The sequence below is a fragment of the Orbicella faveolata genome, unplaced genomic scaffold (genome assembly GCF_042242905.1).
Source record: "Orbicella faveolata isolate gen_17 unplaced genomic scaffold, um_ofav_v1 contig_25, whole genome shotgun sequence".
Taxonomy (NCBI): Eukaryota; Metazoa; Cnidaria; class Anthozoa; order Scleractinia; family Merulinidae; genus Orbicella; species Orbicella faveolata.
The window spans coordinates 12,521,474-12,544,272 of NW_028301553.1; the positions used below are offsets into that span (position 1 = coordinate 12,521,474).

At 38.6% G+C, this 22,799-nt stretch overlaps 2 protein-coding genes and 5 long non-coding RNA genes across 8 annotated transcripts; 2 read left to right on the forward strand and 5 right to left on the reverse strand.

Moving 5' to 3' along the window:
* Positions 1-218: 218 nt before the first annotated feature.
* Positions 219-1,232, reverse strand: LOC149108997 (uncharacterized). Its single transcript, XR_016208797.1, has 2 exons — positions 845-1,232; positions 219-316 (listed from the first exon to the last, which is right to left on the reverse strand). It is a non-coding gene; the product is annotated as an uncharacterized LOC149108997 (long non-coding RNA).
* A 3,805-nt stretch (positions 1,233-5,037) lies between these two features.
* Positions 5,038-8,389, forward strand: LOC149108998 (uncharacterized). 2 transcript variants are annotated; one of them, XR_016208453.1, is made up of 3 exons: positions 5,038-5,134; positions 6,433-6,540; positions 8,240-8,389. It is a non-coding gene; the product is annotated as an uncharacterized LOC149108998 (long non-coding RNA). The 2 variants fall into 2 exon arrangements; XR_016208452.1 differs by lacking the exon at positions 8,240-8,389 and having other exon boundaries at positions 6,433-6,727.
* Positions 8,390-9,130: 741 nt separating this feature from the next.
* Positions 9,131-10,998, reverse strand: LOC149108999 (uncharacterized). Its single transcript, XR_016208454.1, has 2 exons — positions 9,722-10,998; positions 9,131-9,230 (listed from the first exon to the last, which is right to left on the reverse strand). It is a non-coding gene; the product is annotated as an uncharacterized LOC149108999 (long non-coding RNA).
* Positions 10,999-13,030: 2,032 nt separating this feature from the next.
* Positions 13,031-14,384, reverse strand: LOC149109000 (uncharacterized). The gene has a single exon (XM_089294985.1). It carries the CDS (start codon positions 14,051-14,053, stop codon positions 13,031-13,033), a length of 1,023 nt encoding a protein of 340 aa, XP_089151111.1. The 5' UTR covers positions 14,054-14,384.
* A 3,609-nt stretch (positions 14,385-17,993) lies between these two features.
* Positions 17,994-19,583, reverse strand: LOC149109001 (uncharacterized). The gene is made up of 2 exons (XM_089294578.1): positions 19,574-19,583; positions 17,994-19,183 (listed from the first exon to the last, which is right to left on the reverse strand). The coding sequence occupies exons 1-2, from the start codon at positions 19,581-19,583 to the stop codon at positions 18,027-18,029; spliced, it is 1,167 nt and encodes a 388-aa protein (XP_089150704.1). The 3' UTR covers positions 17,994-18,026.
* A 36-nt stretch (positions 19,584-19,619) lies between these two features.
* LOC149109002 (uncharacterized) lies at positions 19,620-21,000 on the reverse strand. The gene is made up of 2 exons (XR_016208721.1): positions 20,841-21,000; positions 19,620-20,061 (listed from the first exon to the last, which is right to left on the reverse strand). It is a non-coding gene; the product is annotated as an uncharacterized LOC149109002 (long non-coding RNA).
* A 52-nt stretch (positions 21,001-21,052) lies between these two features.
* Positions 21,053-22,701, forward strand: LOC149109003 (uncharacterized). The gene is made up of 2 exons (XR_016208722.1): positions 21,053-21,449; positions 21,895-22,701. It is a non-coding gene; the product is annotated as an uncharacterized LOC149109003 (long non-coding RNA).
* The last annotated feature ends 98 nt before the right edge of the window (positions 22,702-22,799 follow it).

Sequence of the window (22,799 nt, forward strand, 5' to 3'; positions counted from 1 at the left end):
TGCGGTGGAAATCAAGCCAATTTACAAAAAATTTCACCTTCACAAAATTAAGATGACTGCAGGGACAGCTGAGAATGTGACGGCGAATGCAATCATATAGAAATATCGCTCATTTATTTTGGCAAAATTGTAATTTAAAGAATCTAAGTTAAAAACTCGGCTGTTCTTATTGTTGGAATCGGTTGGAACTGAAAATGTTGCACAACCTCTTTCAAATGGAAGCCATAAATCATATTTAATCTCGCTTGTAGCCGTTTAAAAACGCGGTACAGCTTCCTGACTACATGGCTGTCGTCAGTTCGACTCTTTCCAAAATCTGAAAATAAGAAACATAGTATATGTACAGTGTTTTTTGACCATTTCCCACCATCAACAGTCACGCAATTAAAAGCGTGGCTTTTATAAACACGAAATTTTTCTTGAACTTAGTTTGAACTTTTGCTGCATGTCACGTTTCCACACGGCTCAGATATTATCCCAGCCTGGTTAGTATATGAACGAAAGTATCAGGGCTCTACATTCAGCCCGAGTCGCGCTTTGCGGTCCCGCAGCCTCCTTTGCAGACGCTCACTTTGTCCCAAAGAAGCTCAAAGAGCGTCTGCTTAGGAGGCTCTCTGCCCCGCTATCCAGCCTGTTCTGCATACAGGATACACGACTACTCCATTTGAAGATCTTTGAAAGCCTTTGAAAGCTCAAGTTTTCTATGTTAAATTAGCTAGTCAAATCAGAATGTTGCCAAATCTAATCAGGAAACCTTCGCCACTAATTCGCATGGATCAAGAAATTCGCACCGAATAACAAACTACAAATTACTACTCATGAAGGAAAGTTGAAGGCTACTTACGTTCGAATTCGTCTCACCTCAAGATTAGTTAAAATGTCGATTGATCTACTGGTTCCTTTCCAGAATTTCAGATCCCTTTATATCGCTTCAAATGTGGTTTAAATCAAAGTACAATCCGAAGTCGTTCTCTCGATCCATAAGCCGAGGATGACACAAGCAGGCGTTTGAATTCTCGGTGACGGATCTGTATTTCTTTAAATTTTTTTCTACAAATTGATTGTTGAATTACAACGCATTCATCCTAGGGCGAATTCACCTGGCTTGGATTTCACCGAAAGCAAATGAGCACTGAGAACTAAAGACGGCTAACTAAGTTTTCACCAAGGTCTGAAACACGTGGTTTATTCATTGGACGGATGATAGCTCATTTCCTCAATGCTCCTGCTGTGCTGTCAATCGAGCCGGAGATGATGATTTTAAGCATGACTGTGTGTGGCCGCAGAACGTAATAATTGCTTTATTTGTTCAAATTATCGCTGCTTCTGCGAGTCTTTCGATGGAAAACCTAAGTTTTTCCTGCTTTTGATCTCAGGAATTAACGTTTTCCTGGGAATTGTGGGTTAAGAACAACAATCTCCTCTAGGTGGAGAACGACTTCGTCCGATGCTTCAAACTTTTTTGTTTGCACGAGAATCCTGCTCTCGGCACCTCTTGGTGAGCTAAAATGTGACAAGTTGAAGTGATGACGGCTTGCTATGTATTCCTGCACGTTTTTGAACGTTTCGCCTTTCGAATGAAAAAGGGGCTTGCTAATACTTACAACTGCAACTTACCCGAGCTATTTCATATCGCTCACGAGTGCCCCAAGACACCCACCCCACCGCAAGAACACAAAAGGCATTTGGCACTCGTAGAGCGTTTTTACAATCAGTTATCACTGTTAGTTTAATAATAGCCGTAATGATAATAACGCTATCAGAGATGCATATCTTGAGTTACGCCAGATTACAAAACGTTTGATTTCCAAACAAAGCAGTGATTTCCTGAAAAACAAAACAAAAACATTTCTTTGTCAATTAATCCGACTGTGCAGACCATGGGCATTCAAAACATATATTTCATGCAGTAGAACGAATACGAAAGCGAGAAAAAAGCAAATTAATTTGCAACTGATGCTGTTGTTGTTGTTGTTGTTTTTTTTACTGCCTTATAAAGGAGTTGACGTGGTGAAATTTGCTCTGCTTTACTTTCTTTTGGAAAGATCGATTTTACTCGGGTTTAAGGATAGCACATGGGCTTGAAGCGATCGAGAAACCAAAAGCGCATTCGTCAATGTCTAAGAATAACATAAGCTGACCTCACGCTGGTCTTGTATATTGTTCTTAAAACAAATATTTGCCCGAGAAGCGAAGCTTCGAGGGCAAAAATGCTAGTTTTAAGAACATCAAATTTCCAAGGGACAACTATCAGACGGATAGTTCCGAGACATAAACACTCTATTGTCTTTATCGTTCACCGCTAAATTTTCTTCCGCGCGCCAGTTCAAAATTCATATTGAATTATTTTCAACTTTTTTAAATGAAAGCCGTGAAAGGTCGTTAAAGCCAAATGTAAAATTTGAAAAGGAAAACGGGCAAAAACCCACTTAATACATTTGAACTGTTTACTTTCTGTAAGCCCGCTTCCTTACAGAAACATTTACACGGACGAGTACTATCCATTCGGGTATTTTCCTCGGACGGGCACTATGGGCTGATAGTGTCTCTCCACGGATGAACACTATCGCGTCATGTGATCAATTTAAACCAATAAGAATCGGAGGAAATTTAGTGGTGAACTATCACGCATAGAAATCGAGAGCGAACAATCTAATTGTTTTAGTATAAATCTACTAGTCGTTCAAACCTTTCATCTAAATCCTCTTCAGAGACTCTTAGAAAACATAAAGAGGCGGCCCCCTGCGCACGCTGCTACGCTACTCACTATCTATCACAGAATAGAACATGAGTAGCGTAGCCAATCAGAGGACAACATTCGCGATAGAACGCCAATAGATTTATACTAAGACTCGATAGAAACACAGAACTAGCACGAGCTGTTGACGTCACGATGGCGCGAGCAAAGAGAATTTACTTTTTGATAATCAAAGTTAACAAGTTTTTTTCCTTTTCTTCGTCGCGGTGTTTTCTAAAAGAAATAGAAAACATGTTCTCCATGTTTCCATCGAGTTATAGAAATATTCGTGAAAGTTTGGGAGAACTCGAAAAAGCTGTGGAAACGTTAACAGTCGCTGCGGCTCTTGTTCCCACAGCATTTGTCGTTCTCCCAAACTTCCACTCGTGTTTCTATAACTCGATAGAAACACGGTACATGTTTTCTATTTCTTACATATATATGGATCTGAAATTTAGCAGACATCACCTAGCTCTGTATCATGGGCTTTGAAACAGCCACTATCTTTGTTTTGAGATTGAATTATTTATAGTTCGAGGGGAGAATTTGCCGATATTCATAACCATAAAAAAAGCCAACAGTTAGCAGTTAAATTTAAGTACAATAACCATGGTAACCATCTCTATCTGTATTATCCTGAAATGCCTTGTAGTGAGAACTACCTGAAGCTGTAAGTAGTTAATATTTACGAGCAGAATAACTGACTTGCTTATAATGGAATAGCCTAGAACAACAATAAGCTCATTGGCAGCCAATAGGGGTTTAAAATTTCGAAACGAAACATTAGATCATTTGTTTGGAGCTTAGCATAAATACACGTGTTTGGTAAATTGTTCTTCGGTTACGCCTCCGGTGGCCATGGAAGGACGCCAGATACCACTCTCCCGCATTGGTTATGTTCTTGGATTAAAGCAATATAGTTCTGATTATAGTCCTAAGTTCTGATTGCTGTTGATGTCACTGAAGATAATTCCGTGTAACAGATCCGGTACTGATCCCCGCAGCAAGAGAGTTTCGCCAGGTTTTTACAGAAATGCTTTCCCGGGCCAAAAACCTATTATCACAATAGGTGATCGATTAGCAATTTTGTAAAGCGTCTCTACGGATAATTTTTAAACAATCATTAATTGCATCCTGACACTACGATAGCTATCGACGGTTCAGTTGGTAGGACACAGGTGTACAGTGGGGATTGCGTACATGGTAAACTGAGGAAAGATATTACAAATAAAGAAAGAAAGAAAATCAACGACTACTTACATGTAAAAGAGGGGAAAAGATAAACCCGGATTACAAACAATGAACTTGAAAAGTTTAGGCTTACTTTTTCAAGATGCCCAAACCGTGACGTACTCCTTGAAACTGCCCTACCTTTGGAATAGACGTAGGTGCAAGGGATAAGACAGTGAGTCTGGATGCAAATACAACGGCTGGAAAAGAGGAAGGTTTAGTTAATCCAGATTCAGAGAATGTGACATTGGCATCGGAAAATCCAGAGACTGTTGATCAATTGCCAGCCGGAATCCAAGAGCAGAGAATGTGACGGAGCAGGCGGCAAATTCAGACTGACTGTAAGACAACTTCCGGAGAATGCAGATTGGACCGTTCGCACTGGAAGTGACGTACAACGGATAACGCAACCTCGCTCCCAGGGCCTTTTCCCTGGCTTAGCCTCAAGCAAGGGAAAAGGCATTGGGAAAGAGGTTGCGTATAACGCAGAGTGGTAAACTGACGCTAATGCGACAATATCTTAACTTTGAATACTTTTGATCATTCTTTTAGAACCGTAGTCCAGCGTGGTGTAACAGATAAACTGTAAGGACTGGACACGAAATGGCTGAGCAACGTCTCGGGAAGGAAAAGTTAATTTAAAACGTTGTTGTCGGTTGTCAGTGTGATCTGTGACATTTCTCCGCAGATATACCAGTGCTTTAATGTCTCAGCTTGACTAAACGACGGATTCGCCTGTTATTTATGATCTCCGTGTTTGTTTCGTATTTGCGTTGGGATACAGGGTTATCTGTACATTATCCAAGCTATCTAATAATCTTCCCAGCACAAGCGCGTGGTAACTAGAGCAGCAGGGAGTATTGCTGTTATTCTCGCACCAGTCCTTCGTTGCTATTGAGATGAGACGAAAAATGTACAATCGCTCGCGAATGACACGTTTTCCAAGCCAGGTTATGATGCAATCATCGGTATGGAGCTTGTATTTGCAACAACAACAACTAGCTTTTGTAGTCACGACGTAAGGTTTATTGCTGATACATGTAATGTTGAAGCTGTTCCGTTGGTTGGTGGGCATTTTCTTATCTCAGCAGGCAAAACTGCAGATGCGGCCATTGCGCATTCCTATGGAGCACGATGAACGTGGAAACAAGGCAAATGGTAAAGATGGTAAGCCTTTCTTGATGCCTACATAAGTTATAGTCTATTTTACCGATATTTCAGGATTGTGAACATAGGCCGAAGTGCAAAGAAGGAATGTGCTGAAATTAACTATATTTCAGTGTACCTTACAGGCGTTCCTGCTAACTCAGTACAAACACAATCCTCTTCGCTAGTGCCCAAGTGGCACGTGCACAAGACCGTAAGTTACATAAGGCCTGCTTACTATACTGCTCAGTTGCTGCTACTTTTCAATTTTGAGAACTACGTACAAATGATCTTAAAAAGTATCCAGTTCGGGCAAGAAGAATTGTTAACTTTGCACAAACAACGCAGAGTTCAAAATGCTACATTGCTGAATTTTTGTAGTCAATCGACATCCTCTACTTAAAAGTCTGTCCAGCCATAATTTATTGGAGTAAGTGTAGCTGCAATATCTGAAAATGTACAACTGCGCACATCAGTTGTTCGTTTTTCTGCTATCAACGAATCGACGAATCTCTTTAGAACGAATTCCTGTTAAAGTGATAAAGAAATGTTGCTGGGCTTGGCCAAAACTGTAAAGTAAAATGCATGTATGGAACGGCATTCAGTTGTATTGAATCATGTCGCCCAAGAGATAATCGGGGACGGAGTTTTGATCTCTGTTATGACTAAAATAAACTCCTAATCTTGTAATTGTTGCATCGAGGTTTCACTCTTTTGCAGCACAAGCAATAGTGCATCAAACACCAACCCAAGAGGAGTACTAGAATTGAAATCTGTAGCGATGTTTCTTGTTCAATTCCCGCTGCACTGTTACGAAATGACTGAATTTAATCACCGTCTTTCCCAGAATATCTTCTGATATTAACATTCTTCATGAACGTCATGGGTCAGTTTAAACTTTCCTAAATTTTGGCCTCTATGCCTTCGAGTAAGGGAAGAAAAATGGCGGCTGCTAAAACATTAGCAAGGGATAACTCCATAGTGTTTACATCCCATTTAACTGATCTGTGTTCTAATACTTTGTGTACCTTAACTTAAACTTAGTCGTTATTTATCAAATGATACCGAATATATCTTTAAAATCAAGTCACAGATAAAAATAAGTTAGATTTAAATGACCCTCACTCGATTTCTTGTCCTCGATCATTCAACTGAGCCAGTCATGTAGGGACAGTCAATTGATCACTCCCTGTGCCTTCTTTTAAGTGAATCAGATTTAATTATTTCTTTGGACTAAATGCACTTCTAGGCTATTGCTTAGTCATTAACAGACGTTATTTTTTTAATTTAATCTTCATTTATTTGCCTCTCACATCCAGATCTGAAATATGGAGTTCAGTGCTCCGAAGATCACCACTCATCCTCGGAAGCATGTATTTTTCAACAGAATCGGCCAAGCGAGAACTATGATACTTCTAGCATAAAAGGTAACGCCATTTTACAAATATTCAATACCTTTATTTCTATTCATTTTCTCCTCATTAACAGCAGCAAATCCTATGCCTTGGACTGAAGTTTTAACAACTGCTGAATAACCAGCTTGTACGATCTATATATAACGTACTCTAAATAAGACAATGTTGAATATTAGGTCTTATACATATTCTGCAGAGAACGGCTACAGTAGCAGTAATAACGATATATCGAAAAAAAAATTGAATTCCTTAGTACACGGTGTTTGTATAGAATATGCTTACAAGCAGCGATTTTTAAACCAGAATACAATTTCTTCATGTTGCGTTTGTTACTTGAAAAGAAAGGTACGAGAACTTTAAGTGAACCAACATTTATACGAAACATGCATGGAAGTATACTCCAAACAACTCATAATCGGAAAGAAAACACCATTTTGTAAAAGCACAGAGAAATGTATACATTGCTATCCAGCTTACACGTCTCAGTGCACGAATGAAATGTGGTCAAACACTTTAAGTAAGTAAGTAAAAGCTTTATTAATGTGTCAGTGTATTTAGTTTTCACAACTAATTGGGGACACAACCGAAATCATAACTTACCTGTGTTGTTGTTTAAATGGCGAGGCGATGGCAAGTTTTAATGTCAGAATTATGTTATATAAGTCAACCTGATAAAACAGTACTAAAATGTTATTACTTTCCACTGCAGCGGCCTGAATTTCCGGCTGCAAACACTATAATAACTCCTGGTCAGTTTTGTGCGCGCCTTCAGAGCGAATGTTGAGTTCCCGTGAAAAGGAACACTCGTCAATGATACTTTCCCTCGCAACGAAATTCTCGTAGCTCTTTTCGTCGATTATTACCTCTGGCATTACACACAATATCCCGCGGAAGCTAAATGTACCTCAGTTGTCGTTAAAACATTATTGTTAGCCTTTAATTTAACATGCTTTCATAATCATGCTTTCGAAATATCAACTCCAGTGCCTCATGGGCTTCTAAAAACACAGAACTATAGTTTAGCGGTTTCCCGTTCAAGATATACAAGAATGTCTAAGAACTTTTACAATTTTGTTTTTACTTTATCATTACAGAACATCTTTCTTTTCTTAACAAGCTTAAGTATGCCCGTAGCTAGCTCACAATTAGTTAAAATGTTGGTGACTGAATGTGTCCTGATCGAGATCAAAGATGGCGGGGCTGTTCAGTAAATATTATTGCTGATGACTGGCGAGTCTCTCCTTCGCCTCCAACTAAAAATATTGAAGACATAATAGCCGAACAATCTCTGTATCCCCGCATAGAAGATTTTATTATCATCAGGGACAGGTTAATGCAGTTAACGTAGCTGCCTCGAATTCGGTAGCCTGCGTCGAATTGGTCGAGGGCTTCAAGTTTTACATTTGGGAAAAGTTTACTTATTCTAGCTTATATAATTAAGCAATAGACCACAACTTTTTATGGTTTATAGGCTGATAAACCACGCGGGATGCTGGAAGGACACGAGAAGAATCCGTAAATCACGAGCCGCAAGAAATGTCCATGAGTTTACCGGCACAATAAACCATAGCTGCTTGACCAAATCAGAGCGCGCGCATCCATTTCATTATGGTATAATTATAGATAAACAACAGGTTGGTCTTTTCAAACTCACAATTATCTAGTCACATGTACGTGTTCTTCAAGGCCACTAAAATTTTTGTGTTGTTAGCCACAGAACTGAAGTATTCCATACAATGCACAGAAGCTGACTGATGTGGCAGATGTTGCAGCGAGAAAAGACGACGACAAGTTCCTCAACCTGGAGAATGCTGGCGATTTCATTTGAGAAATAAAAGAGTGAAAATAATTGCCCTTTTAATACACAGTTTCTTTTTAAATTGCTTTATAAATACACATAAATGTCTACTATTTGGATACTGGAACTGAACAAGCTAGCTAGACTGAATATTTTATGTGCAAACATTGAGAAATTTCAACACTATGTTAGCGACGTTTACCTACATTGTAGCGTATAAAGCGGCCAATATAGCCAGCAAGTTCGACAACGCCACTTACTCGCAACCTTTTTCTTATTATTTCACGGGGCTGGTTATCTCGACTGACATGTGTCAACAATAATTTTTGGTGTTTATGAATCAATCGGAATCAAAGTCATACGCGGCCACAATTCGCGAATGTCGAGTCAGCTCTCATCAACTGCATGGCTAACCTGACCTCGTAATATAAATGTTATAAATCAGAAACGTTTCTTGTGGGCTAAATAGGTTTCCGAGGTTAATTTCTCTTCTCCAGTATGTCAGAGAATAACAAACCTTCAGTAACTTTGGTTTTGTAGAAAGGAGGACTAAGAAAACAATCGTTTTATTACTTGAAGTGGAAATCGAGCCTAGCATTGCCACGTCGCAGCTCACAAAAAATGGCAGCTTAACAAAATACACGGGACAGCGAATACAGTCTATTGAAATATCGATCATTCGGTTTTACAAAATTATAATCGGTAATGAATCTAACCAAAACATTTTTCCTACTGTCGGAATCAGTTGAAACTGAAAATGTTATACATAGAGTTGTTCCCTAAATCAATCAAACCTCTTTCAACTGGAAGCCATAAATCATATTTAATCTCGCTTGTAGCCGTTTAAAATAGCGATACAGCTTCCTGACTCCATGGCTGTCATCAGTTCGACTCTTCCCAAAATCTGAAAATAAGAAGCAGAGTATACATGAGTGCTTCTGGACCATTTTCCACCATCGATCGACAGTCACGCAATTAAAAACGTGGGGTTTATAAACACGAGGGTTGATTGAAATGAACTTTTGCTGCATGTTAAGTCTCTACATTGCTCAGATATTATCCCAGCCTGGGTTACTTTCGTTGGTATATATGAACGAAAAAATCAATGCTCTACATCTTATGTGAGTCGCGCTTTGCAGTCCTGTAGCCCCTTTGCAGACGCTCAGTTTGCCCCAAAGAGCTTCTACGTTGGAGGCTATCTGCTCCGAAGAAGATCTTTGAAAGCCCGGCTTCCTTCGAAAGGTCAAGTTAACTAACTGTTGCCAAATGTATTCAGGGAAACTTCGCCACCAGTAAATATTGTCATCGCCGGATCAGCAACTGATTCGCATATCGATCAACAAATTAAATTGCAAATAAAATTCCTCATCAACGAAAGCATAAAAGCCTACTTACGTTCGAATTCATCTCTGCTCAAAAGATCAGTTAAAATTGTCAATGAATCTGCTGGTTCCCGCGGCAGAATTTCAGATCCTTTTAGATTGCCGTAAGGTGTAAATCTACGAAATACAGTCCGAAGTCGTTCCTTCGATCCGTAAGTGCGTCGAGGATCACATTCTCGTCGTCACATCGGTGTTTCTTTATTTTTTTTCTTCAAACTGATTGTTGAATTACAAGTGACGCATCCATCCTCTGACGAAGTCACCTCGCCTAGATTTCACTGCACCCAGAGCAAATAAGCACTGAGAAATGAAGAAGTTTTGCGAGTTACCAAGGACGTCTGAGACACGTGGTTCAGGTACTCATTATTGTACTTCAGATACCGTCAATGAAGATTATAGCTCACTTCATACGTGTGATTTGAAGCATTATGTGTGGTCTTATGCTTATGCATTATGCTTAGCTTTATTTGTTCAAATTGTGAATGTACGCTTCCACACTTAAAGACTTGCTTAGCCATCGAGATTCTGATACTTTTTTTTTACCACCAAATGTAAAGTTCATTGTTTAATCTACCATTTTTCAGAAAAAGAAATCTTAAAACTTAGAGCATACAACAAGCACGTGTTATTAAAAAAATAACGTTTCTAATAAAAGTAACACAGCTGTCACAATCAATCATTAGGTCCATTAGCATTTTTGTTCCACAGGTATCAGTCATGCTTAGATAACACGTAGCAAGTTGAGTGACGACAGCTTTTACAAATATTGTGGCACGATTTCCTTTTCGAATGAAACAGGGGCTTGCAATTGCAGTTTAATTACCCAAACGATTTCATATCGACCACGGGTGCCTTTAATGTTGAAACGAACACAAGGGCTTTTGGCACTCATAGATCCCTTTTACAACCAGATATCAATGTTGTTTTAATAATATTTATGCAGGCAGTAATGACGACAACGCCATCACAACAGGTGCATATCTTGAGTTAAGCTGATTACAAATAAACTGGTGGTTAAGAAAGCATTTCTTTAATTAATCCGACTGGGAATTCAAAACATTTATTTTATTTTGTAGATCGATTTACCCATCACGCAGATGTAAAAGAGAAGGGAAAAAAATAGGAAATAAATGTAACGGTTTGAGGTGAAACAAAAGACGTCAGCAACTGCTTTTGGACCATATTTTCTCAGGGATCTTGACCCAAGTTTTAGAGGGTTGAGTTTTAATCAAAGATAGGTTGGACTACATGAAACTTTTCTTTCCTCGTTTTCCATCTTGCAGTACGTGCATTGTTTAGATATTGGCCTATCATACTACCACGACGAGATTCATGTGATTCTGAAATAGCTGCCCCCTACTGACTTTGCGCTATTGAATAGCGCAAAGTCGTGAGGGGGTCTAGTTTTAATCCAAGCCAACTTAACCGCAGGATATAATATATTTGATGCTTCTTGACAAGAAACGTGTTAAAAAATCAAACTAAGACGGCATCTATCTGTCAACGGAATCATTCTGAAAACAAAATCAAGATAATTAAAAACCTTTTCTTTCTGGAAACATTAGCGCAGCCGGCGCTAATCCACTGCACTCAAACCTATAAATTGATGTTACTCGCGATGGCGTTTTTCACTGTCGAAACAGAAAAACAGTCGGCTTTGTCGCGTTCAAACCGCGAGGTTTTCTAACTGTAAAAATATTCACACGAAAGTGTCTCCGTTTAATTAATGCCCAACGAAATGGGAAAAACGCTGCTACGGTTCAGTCTCATTACAAATCAGGGAAAATACAAGCCAAATTGTTTTTCGTAATCAACTAATCAACACCGAGGTTTTCGTATCCAGTTGTTACTTGGTTCTAACCGAAAATCTAAGGCATGATATGAATTATGCGTGGTACCTGTTACCGCCAAGTATTTTATGGTTTTTAATTTCGTTTCTAGCCTTTAAAGTTTCTTTGTATTAATCATAGGACGTCCTTTTTTGTGGTTATTTTGCGGATGTGTTTGCCCACGTACGGTTAACGAAACAAAGAAATCTATTATGCTTTGTATTAGGTAATATTTCCTCTAACGTGTTCAAAAAAACGAGTTCTAGTCAACGTGTCATCGTGTTAAGATCAAACTCTTAGGCTCAACTCAACGCATGTGAAATCCCTCACGCGGACACAGAAGTAAGTTTTTTCATTATTGAATGTCTTTTATTGTCTTTGCATTACCAAACGTTTGTTTCCTAAGTTTGTAGTAGTTTTCTAGCTAGCCTAATTGTAGTTTCTACTTCGTTATTTGTTTTTTAGTTTTCGAAACCGTTTCACCGTTTTCACCGTTTCTCAATCGTTTCTCAACAACGCTTCTTTACGACGCTTCTATACATCGCTTCGATATTTGATTCGTTACGCTTCGCATCATCTGTGTACATCGCTTCGCTTCAATAAATACTGTTTACAATAAACTGTGTCACGAACATTACTCTGGGGAATGTTTGAAACGCGTTTAGAATATCTGTGACAACGAGAGGATACGTGATTCACAAAACCGTCCTGTGAGTGACGTTAAGTTCTGCGCTCACAGTACCTTTGATATTATCTCTGGTATCTAACACCGGAACTGGAACTGACAGATCTTTCTGTATTCAACTAGTGCCGCTCGTTACAAATTTCGCTACAGCTAACAAATCTTTATATATTTTCCATTTACTGAAAGTAGCGTCCAAAGGAACACTCTACTTACATGTAAAATATCAGTACGTACCAGTCACAGACTAACTCAATAGTTCTTCGTATCAAAAGATTTCTTGTCTGATTTAATCAATTTACCACGACCACTCAAACCGGCCTAATATAAATTTATCATGTCATTTTGGTCAAGGAGTTGTTCATTTATCAACCTGGCCAAAGGCCAGGGAAAACTGAGAATACAAACGATCCTTGTGCACCTAGTCAGTTTCAAATCAGTACTTTGCTCCTCTGCATCCCTGTCGGATTGCTACAAACTAAGACCAAACAATCGATTGTTAAAACGGAAATCTAAGAATGATAAACTGTTTGAGGCTAAAACGAATATAACACTAACACTAACACTCTCCATAAACCAGGCCAAAGTCTGTCTTCGTTTAATTATTCGAATTGAATGGCCAGTTCTGTGCTCTCAGAGAGAAGGAATGAGAAAATAACCAAAGTGAATGCGCGAAAAAATAAAACGCGCTAGGTCTCCTGTTCCCAACCCCGAGTCTGAATTTTTTTTCGCAATCGCACTTTCTACGTTTTGGCATTCTCACTAAATCTCAGAGCAAGAAACAGGTTAGAATTAAAACAAGAAATATAGTTCAAAGAAGCGCAATGATTTCCTTTAAAGCTGGCCTTCTGTCTGGATCAGAGTCCAAAGCTCTCTGAAGTACATCAGGCAGGGTACCCAGCTTGGTCTTCGTGAAAATAACTTCTGTCATATGGGCGAAGCTGAAAATGTCACTGGCAATACTTTGCCCTCGCTTTCCTGCGACTAATTCCGGGGCAGTGTGCGGATACTCTTTCTTGTATCTTGTCTGCTGTTCTGCCGAGAGAACCTTGGGTCCTTTGAGACCAGTCACTGGCAAGCTTTTACCGAAGTCAATTAAAATGGGATTGTACTTTCTTTCATTCCGGTTGTCCAGAACAACATTGTTTCCCTTAATGTCATTGTGGACGAATCCGGCGTTGTGGACGTGAAGAAGAGTTTCTGCCACTTTTCGTATAACATCCAGCCACACTGTTACAGCTGATATCGCCATTTTGGTCAGCGCGCTGGAAATCGTGAGCGCTGAGCTACGGTCTTTCACGTCATGAAATTGTATGACAAGGCGAAATGGTGCGCGCTTACTGCATACTCCGAAAAGTAGTGGAAGACCGGGAGGGTCACCCAGCTTGTTAATAATCCGAGCCTCGTAGATCAATTCATTGCGGACTCTCGTCTCTGCAACTTCTTGCGTTTCTCCGCTGTATTTTTTAACTTTTAGTTGTTTGACTACAACATCCAGTCCTCTGTAGGACCCTAGGTAGCAGGAACCATAAGTACCTGATCCTAAATGTTTTCCTGCGACAATTACGTGAAATAGATTAATTTCCTTCACTGAACTCAAACCTGGACAAGGAGCCTTTTTTGGTGTGCCTTCGTCTTGGTCCGCGCCGGCCCGTTTTCTTGACGCATGTACTTCCCGGACTTGCTCCTTTACAATCCGTGCTGCTTCTTTTTCTATGCGCTTACGGCGATCTGCGATATTTGCTTGCCTCGCTTCTTCCCTTTTCCGTTCTTTTCGCCTCCGCTTTTGCCTCTTTCTCCTCTCTTTATGAATACGCCTCTCTTTTTCATTCATGATTCAGCGAATTTCTGGGTATGCTCCCGGCACGTGCGACAGTAAATGAACAAGCCAAAATGACACATTGATGGGAATAAGTTGTAGATCATATTAGAGAGATGATCAGAGAATTACCATTATGATCTGACTACTCCTTTACTGAATTAAAAAATTCTCCTAACACTATCAACAGCACTGAGTTTTCGGTTTGTCCGTTGGCTTGTAAATTGTGGTTAAGGAGAATCAGTATCTTTATCTGGATCATAGCCTTCAAATGATGCGCAGATACTCATAACCTACAGTTCGAATATGTCTGTGTTTCGGCTTTGATTGTAGATTTCCGGTTTGGCATATTTGCTTGAAGTGAGATCTTGGTGCGGTTTCAAGGACTTGAATTGCCACCGCGTAAGTAAGGGATTGTACTATGGCTGAAATCTACGTTACGCTTTGTCCTCTATGCGAAAGGCAGTTTAAAACCAGGAAGGCCCTGGAAAAACATTACACCCAAAAACACCCTGGTAATGATGTACCTCAGAGTATTACTTTTGCTAGCGGAAATAAGCAAGCTCCAATTGTGAAGCCTCAACTTTTAAAAGAATGCGACGGGTACTTGAAATGGTTGGCTGAATTAGTTGAGTGCATAAACTCTGCGCACAACCCTAGTGTTCCTGGTAAGTATTATTTTCAATGTGATTTCTTAATATGAAATCCTCAAAGTTCCCACATGTTCCATTTTGGGAGTATGATTAATTATCGCGGTCAATGCCACTATTCAAATTACGAAAAGATCTAAAATAGTGAAATCCTGGCCAGAGTTTACAGTACATAGTTTACTTGTAGAGCACTCTGCGACTCAAGGATAAAGGTCTTCACGTATTTATATACATATATAAGTATATCTTGTGGGTTGTTTTGATGTATCCGACGTAATCACCTCCTGCGTTCCTTACCTAGCAATGACCTAAACCTCGCAGTTTTTTAGAGTCTGCAATCATTCTAAGCAGCGGAAACTAGTGGTAAATCAAATGAAATAATCTAGTCATGGATTCTTGTTATTAAAAAGCTCAACTTACCCTAAGCTGTAAACAACAACAGCAACAACACAATCAACAGTCGATTTAAGCTGGAATGATGTTCTTGAGTCAACATTGCTGTAGGGGGTTGTAGAGGGGTTGCGGGATTTTGTATAGAAAACTCTTTTGGATGTCCTTCAACAACAATTTATTGCATTTCTATTTAGGAAATTTACAAACTCCACCCAATTTGGAAAACATGCTTGATCTACATACAGCTGGTCAAAGTTGAGTCACCTAGGAATGGATGAATGAGAATTTTTGTTTCAATGTGTGGAAAATTGGAACAGACTTGTGAAGGACAACCAGAAAAAGGAAAACAAAAACATTTTACAGTCAATCACCTCTCCATTTTATTGTACTCTTACGTACTAAAAGTAATTACAAGGTCTTAGCTAAATTTTGTTAAAAAACTACATTTTTTATTTAATTTTTGCAGCAAAATGGTGCCACTTCATGTTTACAAATGTCCAACTTGACTACTTTAGTCATCTACTGAGCAAAGTAGGAAGTGCAAAACTCAATGGGGTAAAAGAGCACAGACACCTCAAACCTCCCATGTGGAAGGAAAGAGCTTTGCGGATGTCATTTAAAAGCTACAACATCGGTGACTTAGAGCAAGCACAGTCTGAGCAACCAATGGTGAAGTTGCACTTGACAAAATCCTTTGATGGCACCACTGAACTACCCAGCAGTGTTCTTGAATTGTCTGGTCGCGCTGCCCTTGAAGCTGCTAAAAAAAATGCGGATTGCCAAGAAGGCCTCCCTTCAGTCAAAAATAATTGTTGGTGTTGGAGAAGGCAGAGCAACAAGGGAATGCGAGCTAATCTGGTCCCCGATATTCGAAACCTCTACAAATGGAATTTTAACTGTTAGAATATGTATGGGAAAAGTCCATTTATAGACAAATCAACAGACAACAGGTAGACCTTAAGTAGAGTAATGCGCAGACAAGTGATATTTGACTGGTAGAATATAGCAAATTTAAGTAGAGTAAGTAGAGTAATGTGCAGACAAGTGATATTTGACTGGTAGGATATAGCAAATTTAATTTTGTTGGTAAGGTAAAACATCAGAAAAATAACATACCAACCCTCTTTTTAAAGAGTCTTTACACATGTACGAGGTTCGTAATGGGGTATTTGTGATCAGGGATCAAAAGTGTAGGATTGGCATTCATAGACCTGAAATTAGGGATCACAAGCCAGCAATTGGGATAACAAAGTTTTAGGGACCACCGAGTGATCAGACTGTATCTTTTTTGTGGGATCAGGGATCAACATTTTTCTCACTTGCAGGGTCAGGGATCAGAAATTTGGCTTCAAAATTTGGGATCACTGAAAAAAAAAAAACGTCATTAGATCATGTTATAGTTCACACAAAGGTAGACCTTAAGTTAAGAGTAATGTTCCAAGGTCCATGGTTCATGTATGAAGTAACAGCAGTTTCAAAATATCATGAACAGGATCCTTAAACCACAAAGTCAAAATACACATGTATGCATTAGTAATGAATACAATATACAAGTGAAAAACTGCACTTTTCATATACATATAAATAAGCCTTTATTGTTGTTTTTAAGATACCAGTAACCAATGAACATGTATTAGTGCCCAAGAAACACCCGGGGAACATGAAATGTCCCACAGATTTGCAGCTTGAAAAAGCTAGGCTCCTCTGTTGTTTCAGGCAAGCCAAACAGTGATTGCAATATTCATATACATTAATATTTTAACTTTCTTCATTAAATGATCTTGAAGAGAAATAATGAACATTTTAGTGCCCAAGAAACACCCGGGGAAAAGCTTCCCACAGATTTTCAGCTTGAAAAAGCTAGGCTCCTCTGTTGTTTCAGGCAAGCCAAACAGTGATTGCAATATTTATATACATTTTAACTTCCTTCATTACGAGTTAGACAAAAATGATTTTTAAGAGAAATAATGAACATTTTAGTACCCAAGAAACACCTGGAGAAAAGCTTCCCACAGATTTGCAGCTTGAAAAAGCTAGGCTCCTCTGTTGTTTCAGGCAAGCCAAATTATGATTGCAATTTTTATATACATTTACCTACTTCATTATTAACAAGTCAAAAATGATTTTTAAGAGAAATAATGAACATTTTAGAGCCCAAGAAACACCTGGGGAAAAGCTTCCCACAGATTTGCAGCTTGAAAAAGCTATTAGCTCCTCTGTTGTTTCAGGAAAGCCAAACAATGATTGCAATATTTATATACATTTACTTACTTCATTATTCAAACAAGTCAAAAATGATTTTTAAGAGAAATAATGAACACTTTAGAGCCCAAGAAACACCCGGGGAAAAGCTTCCCACAGATTTGCAGCTTGAAAAAGCTAAGCTCCTCTGTTGTTTCAGGTAAGTCAAACAGTGATTGCAATATTTATATACATTTACTTACTTCATTATTAACAAGTCAAAAATGATTTTTAAGAGAAATAATGAACATTTTAGAGCCCAAGAAACACCCGGGGAAAAGCTTCCCACAGATTTGCAGCTTGAAAAAGCTAAGCTCCTCTGTTGTTTCAGGCAAACCAAACAGTGATTATAATGTTTATATTTCCTAATACTACAATTTAATTCGTAAAATATTAATAATTATGAGAAATATAAAATGTATCTTTAATTGCCTAAGAAACACTCATGAAAAAGCTTCCCAGACTCACAAATTGAAAAAAAAATATTACTTACACTCAAGCTCACATTTTGTTCCCAAGAAGCACCTGGAGAAATACTCTCACAGAGTCACAGCTTCAAGAAGCCAAGTTCCTCTGTTGCTGCAGGAAGGCCAAACAATAACTGAAACAAAAATATGAAAACATCCATGAATACATTATGGCGATACATGATAATATTAACAATAGTTTTATCTAGCATTCGGCAAGAATCCCAATAACAGAAACTACTCAGAAGCCCATTTAATGATCTGAATCATCAACGTCTTTCTCAAATGCCTCATTTCTGTGTACTGCCATCCAAACTGATTAACTGTTCCATTGACACCCTTGAAAATGAAGTCCCTCGCTACTAGAATCACACCAACGCCACAGCTCCCATTCCCTTGCCCTGTCATATCACAGTTGTGCTGAGATGGCATTCCAAATCGCTCAAGAACATTTATAGAGGACCAAAAGAAACTGTTAAAACATGGAGCACCCAGCATCAGCTGCTGGAAAACATCAAGGATATACTTAATGGTGGGTAATACACTGCCGGCAGGCTGCAGTTTGAAACCATCATCGAACAACAACTTCCTATTAAGAAGGTCAATGACAATCAGACCCCAGTGTATCTCATTCATATGCAGTGGCAACAGAATAAGATCAAACTCACTCCCCCTTGAGGTGCCAAGTACCCCCTGAAACTTTTGTTTAATGAACAACTCATCTTTGGTCTTCAGCCAAGTGTGTATTTCACATGGAAGGTAGAGTGCCTTTGTACCCACTTGCTTCTGGCCATCCCAGAGATAATGCAAAATGGCAACATCAATCACAAAGTTGTTCAGATAGCACTCCCCGACAAGAGTTGAGAAAGATCCCACATCGACGGATTTCTGCCCAGCTCTTAACATTGTCTCGCCAATTCGCTGATGCCACAACACCTGTTCAAGGGATCTAACTTCATTAGCAGTGAGACCATCTGTAGTTGCCATGAGCCATCTCTCCTCACTTCGAATAGATGCTCTCAATGAGGATATATCACAAAATTTCCTCAAGATTGAGATCCCATTGCTGGAAAATGTTCCAAGATTTCCAATTTGAACACCTGTAGGTTTCAAGTTGTTTTGCTTCATTCTTAGAGCCTTTTCAGCATCACGCACTACTTGCTCAGGGGGTCTTTCATTTAGAGATAGGGGATCTTTTTCACTGTATGCGCCAAATACCCTTGTGATATCACTTGAGTGAATTGGGGTGGCTGTTACTTTAGGCACATCAATGGTTCCGAGCTGCTTCCTCGTCAAGGATGAAAGAGTGATAAGCCATGCAGGGTTTGATGCTGTTGATTCAGTGCTGGCCAAGTCTATGACATGGGGGCTGGAAGCACTGCTGGACTCCACAGCTGGCAGTACCTTTACCCTTGTGAGATAACTTTAAGAATTCCTAGGAATTCCTAGGAATTTCCTAAGAATTCCTAGGAAAAAATTCCTAGGAATTCCTAGGAATCTAAGGTGTGAATTGTCACGGTAATTCGGACTTGGAATTCCTAGGAATTCCTAGGAATTCCAAGTTTACATGGAGCTGACTTGGAATTCCTAGGAATTCCTAGGAATTCCAACTGAAATATACTCACCTTGAAAATGCCTTAAAATTCTCAAAAATTCTTAGGAATTTCTGAGAATAACTTGGAATTTGTAGGATTTTTTGAGAATAGGTTGGAATTTTTTGGAAAATCTGAGAAAAACTGGCAATTTTGTATCATTTGTAGGCCAGACAAAATTTTGATGATTACTGTCCAGCATTAAAATAGCAAATAAAGTCACTGATATCACATCAAACAGGTTTTAAATATATGGTTTATTACATTGGCTTTCATGAATTTAAACATAAGAATAATTATCCTGTTTCTTTTTCATTACATCAAGAGTCAAAAGTAAAACTGAAAACAGATATGAAGGTCAAACTTTTACATGTTTGATAAAAAGAGAACTTTTTCAGATAATTTACTTACTTTTTTGGTTTACAAATCCAACAATTTTCCATACACAAGATTTTAGCTTAAATTATTGTTATTATGTGGAACAAATCTGGATTTTCATGAATGTAAGGAATCAATGATAAGAACAAAACTGAAACAATCCTTAAAATTAAAAAAAGGCTGAGTTTGGGCAAACTTAGCTGCTGTTCAGTTATTTCTGTTGATTCCACAGCTTCTTTTGTTACCCTCTAATTAGGGTGTCAACAGCTAGCCTCTCCATGTTCATCTTTGTTGTATGACACCTAAAACAAAATTTAAAAAATACATTACATTGCGATATATATGAGGTACTGTACGACTGAGATCCAAATATTTATGTGCTCACAGTTTAATACATGCAGCTAATTAAGATCTGACTGTAAGCTGGTTGAAATGTTAAAAGAGAAGACTTGATAATTGTGAAGGTGCTTGTATACTATTGATAAATATGTTACATAAATCTTGTGCCTTCAGTAGATTAAATCAAGGTTTTCCTTCTTCTATAAGTGTATCAACAACTCTCGAATTGGAGGATACACTGTATATATATCACGGTTTTTAGCCAAATTTAGACATTAGAAATATTAAAAAAGACACTTAAAACATTAAAGGAACATTTCCACTGTAAATAATAGAGTAAACACAAAAGAATATACAGATGGACAACAATTGAAGATCAACACGGATTGCCATACAGTCAGGCTGTAACACACAGGAGACATCAAACTCATGCACACTGTGGCTGCCTCGTTGGAGTTTTTGTCAAGAACTATGACTGGGATCAGAGAGAACTGCTATATTTATTTCGTTTGAACAAGTGAGGCGAGAGAAACGACTTGCTCCTCACAAATCAAATTGTTCAGGCACGCACTCTGGGCAACCTAAATTGTTTCAACTTTGCTTTAGCCAGAATTCATTTCATGCCATGACTGAGTGACCCACTCGTGTATGATTCGTGATGATAAAGTTCATTCAAAAGCTTTTGTCTAAATACAAGAATTTACGTTGTATAATATAAGGTTACTTGAATTCGATTACTCACCAAATAATTCTGTATACGGCTAATCTGCCCTTTGAATTTTTCCCCGTTGAAACATCCACAGGAAGACTTTCTTTTAGCTCCAAATCTTCGCCAAGAATAACTTGTTTCTCGTTAATGACACTCACGCTGTTTTCTTCTGATCACAAGACCGCAGCAAAAACCATTTTGATATAATTTTGGAAGTGAAATCTACTAAAACGCACGAGCGATCAACCGTTAAATGCTGAATTCAAAGACGGGCGCCAAAAGAGAATGAATAACGCGATCTTTGTCAGGTTCAATCACCAGGATAGTCACGTGAAAATTCGCGTGCTGTGATTGGTTCAGTTGATCAGTTGAGGAGAGAATGGAAACTAGAGAAGAAGGAGAGAGAGACTGGCAACGAGGTTGCCGGACCAGTCGCTTTCGATTGCAAGTCTGTTTCCCTTTCCACGCTGTTTTGGTGGTCTTCTGAAAGATGGGTCTTGCTTCAAACGGAAATAACTACACAAACTTTTTACGAAGAAATCAAGGAGGAAAATGGAACGTACTTTAACTGGTTGATCTGTTCTCGATGGTTGTCAAGATAACAAAGGATCGTGAGGCACTTAAATCAAGTTCACTGCAAAGGTAAGGAATCCAATTTTATAGGGATTTTCTGTTATGATGAGCTATAATTGTAAATAAGTCAAACTAAGCAATGCATTGTGTGCTCTTTAAAAACCCCAAAGGCCGAAATTCACCTGAAAGGTTTCAGATTGACCTGAGGAACCGAGATAAATTCTGCGAAATAAGCTTAAGCTTGTTGTATTAGTCCACCAAATCTATTTTGAGAGCCCATGTGTTTCAACACCCAGTCAGCACAATGCAGCAAGTATAAATTTGCAATGCTTGTCGTTTTTCCTTTGAATTATTTATAAGGATTAACATGATATGAGATCTATGGTCTTTTCAATACATCAAGATGTAGGTTTTTTAATTTTCATTGTCATTTATTTATGTCAGTTATTTATTTGTTTCCCACTGACTCATAATCTTTTTAATTCTTTTGATTTTCTTGTGTCATGAATTAAAGTGACTGCGAGGACAAGGAAATACAAGAAACATATTGATGATCCCACTATACCCATACCAAAATCTACAAGATTCGACCACATAAATTGCTTAAAGCAGTCTTCACAGGCCAGTTGACATCATCTCCCTCTCTTGCGTCCCTTTTTCCTGGAGATCATTTCCAGCACCATGAACAGAAGACCTCAGAGTTTTCGGCTCACCTGTCAGTGAGATGGCTGTTGGCAAAAATGTTGTGGACGACTTTGATGGATTATGGAGTGAACCTCTATGCAAGAATTGAAGCTTCACAGAAGCATTTGATGAAACCGAGTTGCCTATACCTGAAAAGACTACAGAAATACCAATTGATGTAATACACAACAACTCAGATTTTTCCACAGACAGTGATTCAGGTAATGATGTTGAAGTTTCAGTTCCGACTCCTCTGAAGAAATTGACAACTCTGACACTGATGGCCATTCACTGGACTCCCCTGATGAAAGTGAAACTAATGGTTCCCAAGAAAAAAACATTTAATTTTTCTGCCAAAGAATATGCCTGTATGGCTATTCTGGCCTTAATTTCAAGACATTGTGCTAAAAATATCCTTGTTTTAATGAAACTACTGGTAATTTGTCCAGAGAATGTCACAGAACAGTTTTACAAATGTACAGCAAGTGCGTGGAAACTGTGAGCTTTTCATTTATGACATCTGTGAGAGATGTCTTCTGCTTTTTCCTAAAGTCATAAAGGATCAAGTTGTTCAACAGTGGGCTGTGATGGGTATGTTTGTGAATCTACAATTATATTAAATATATACATGCATATATATACTTTTGGTTTTATTGAAATTGTAAATAATGTATATTCATTTATGCTGACAGAATTTTTGCTTAATTTATTTATCAAATCTAAGAACATCCATTT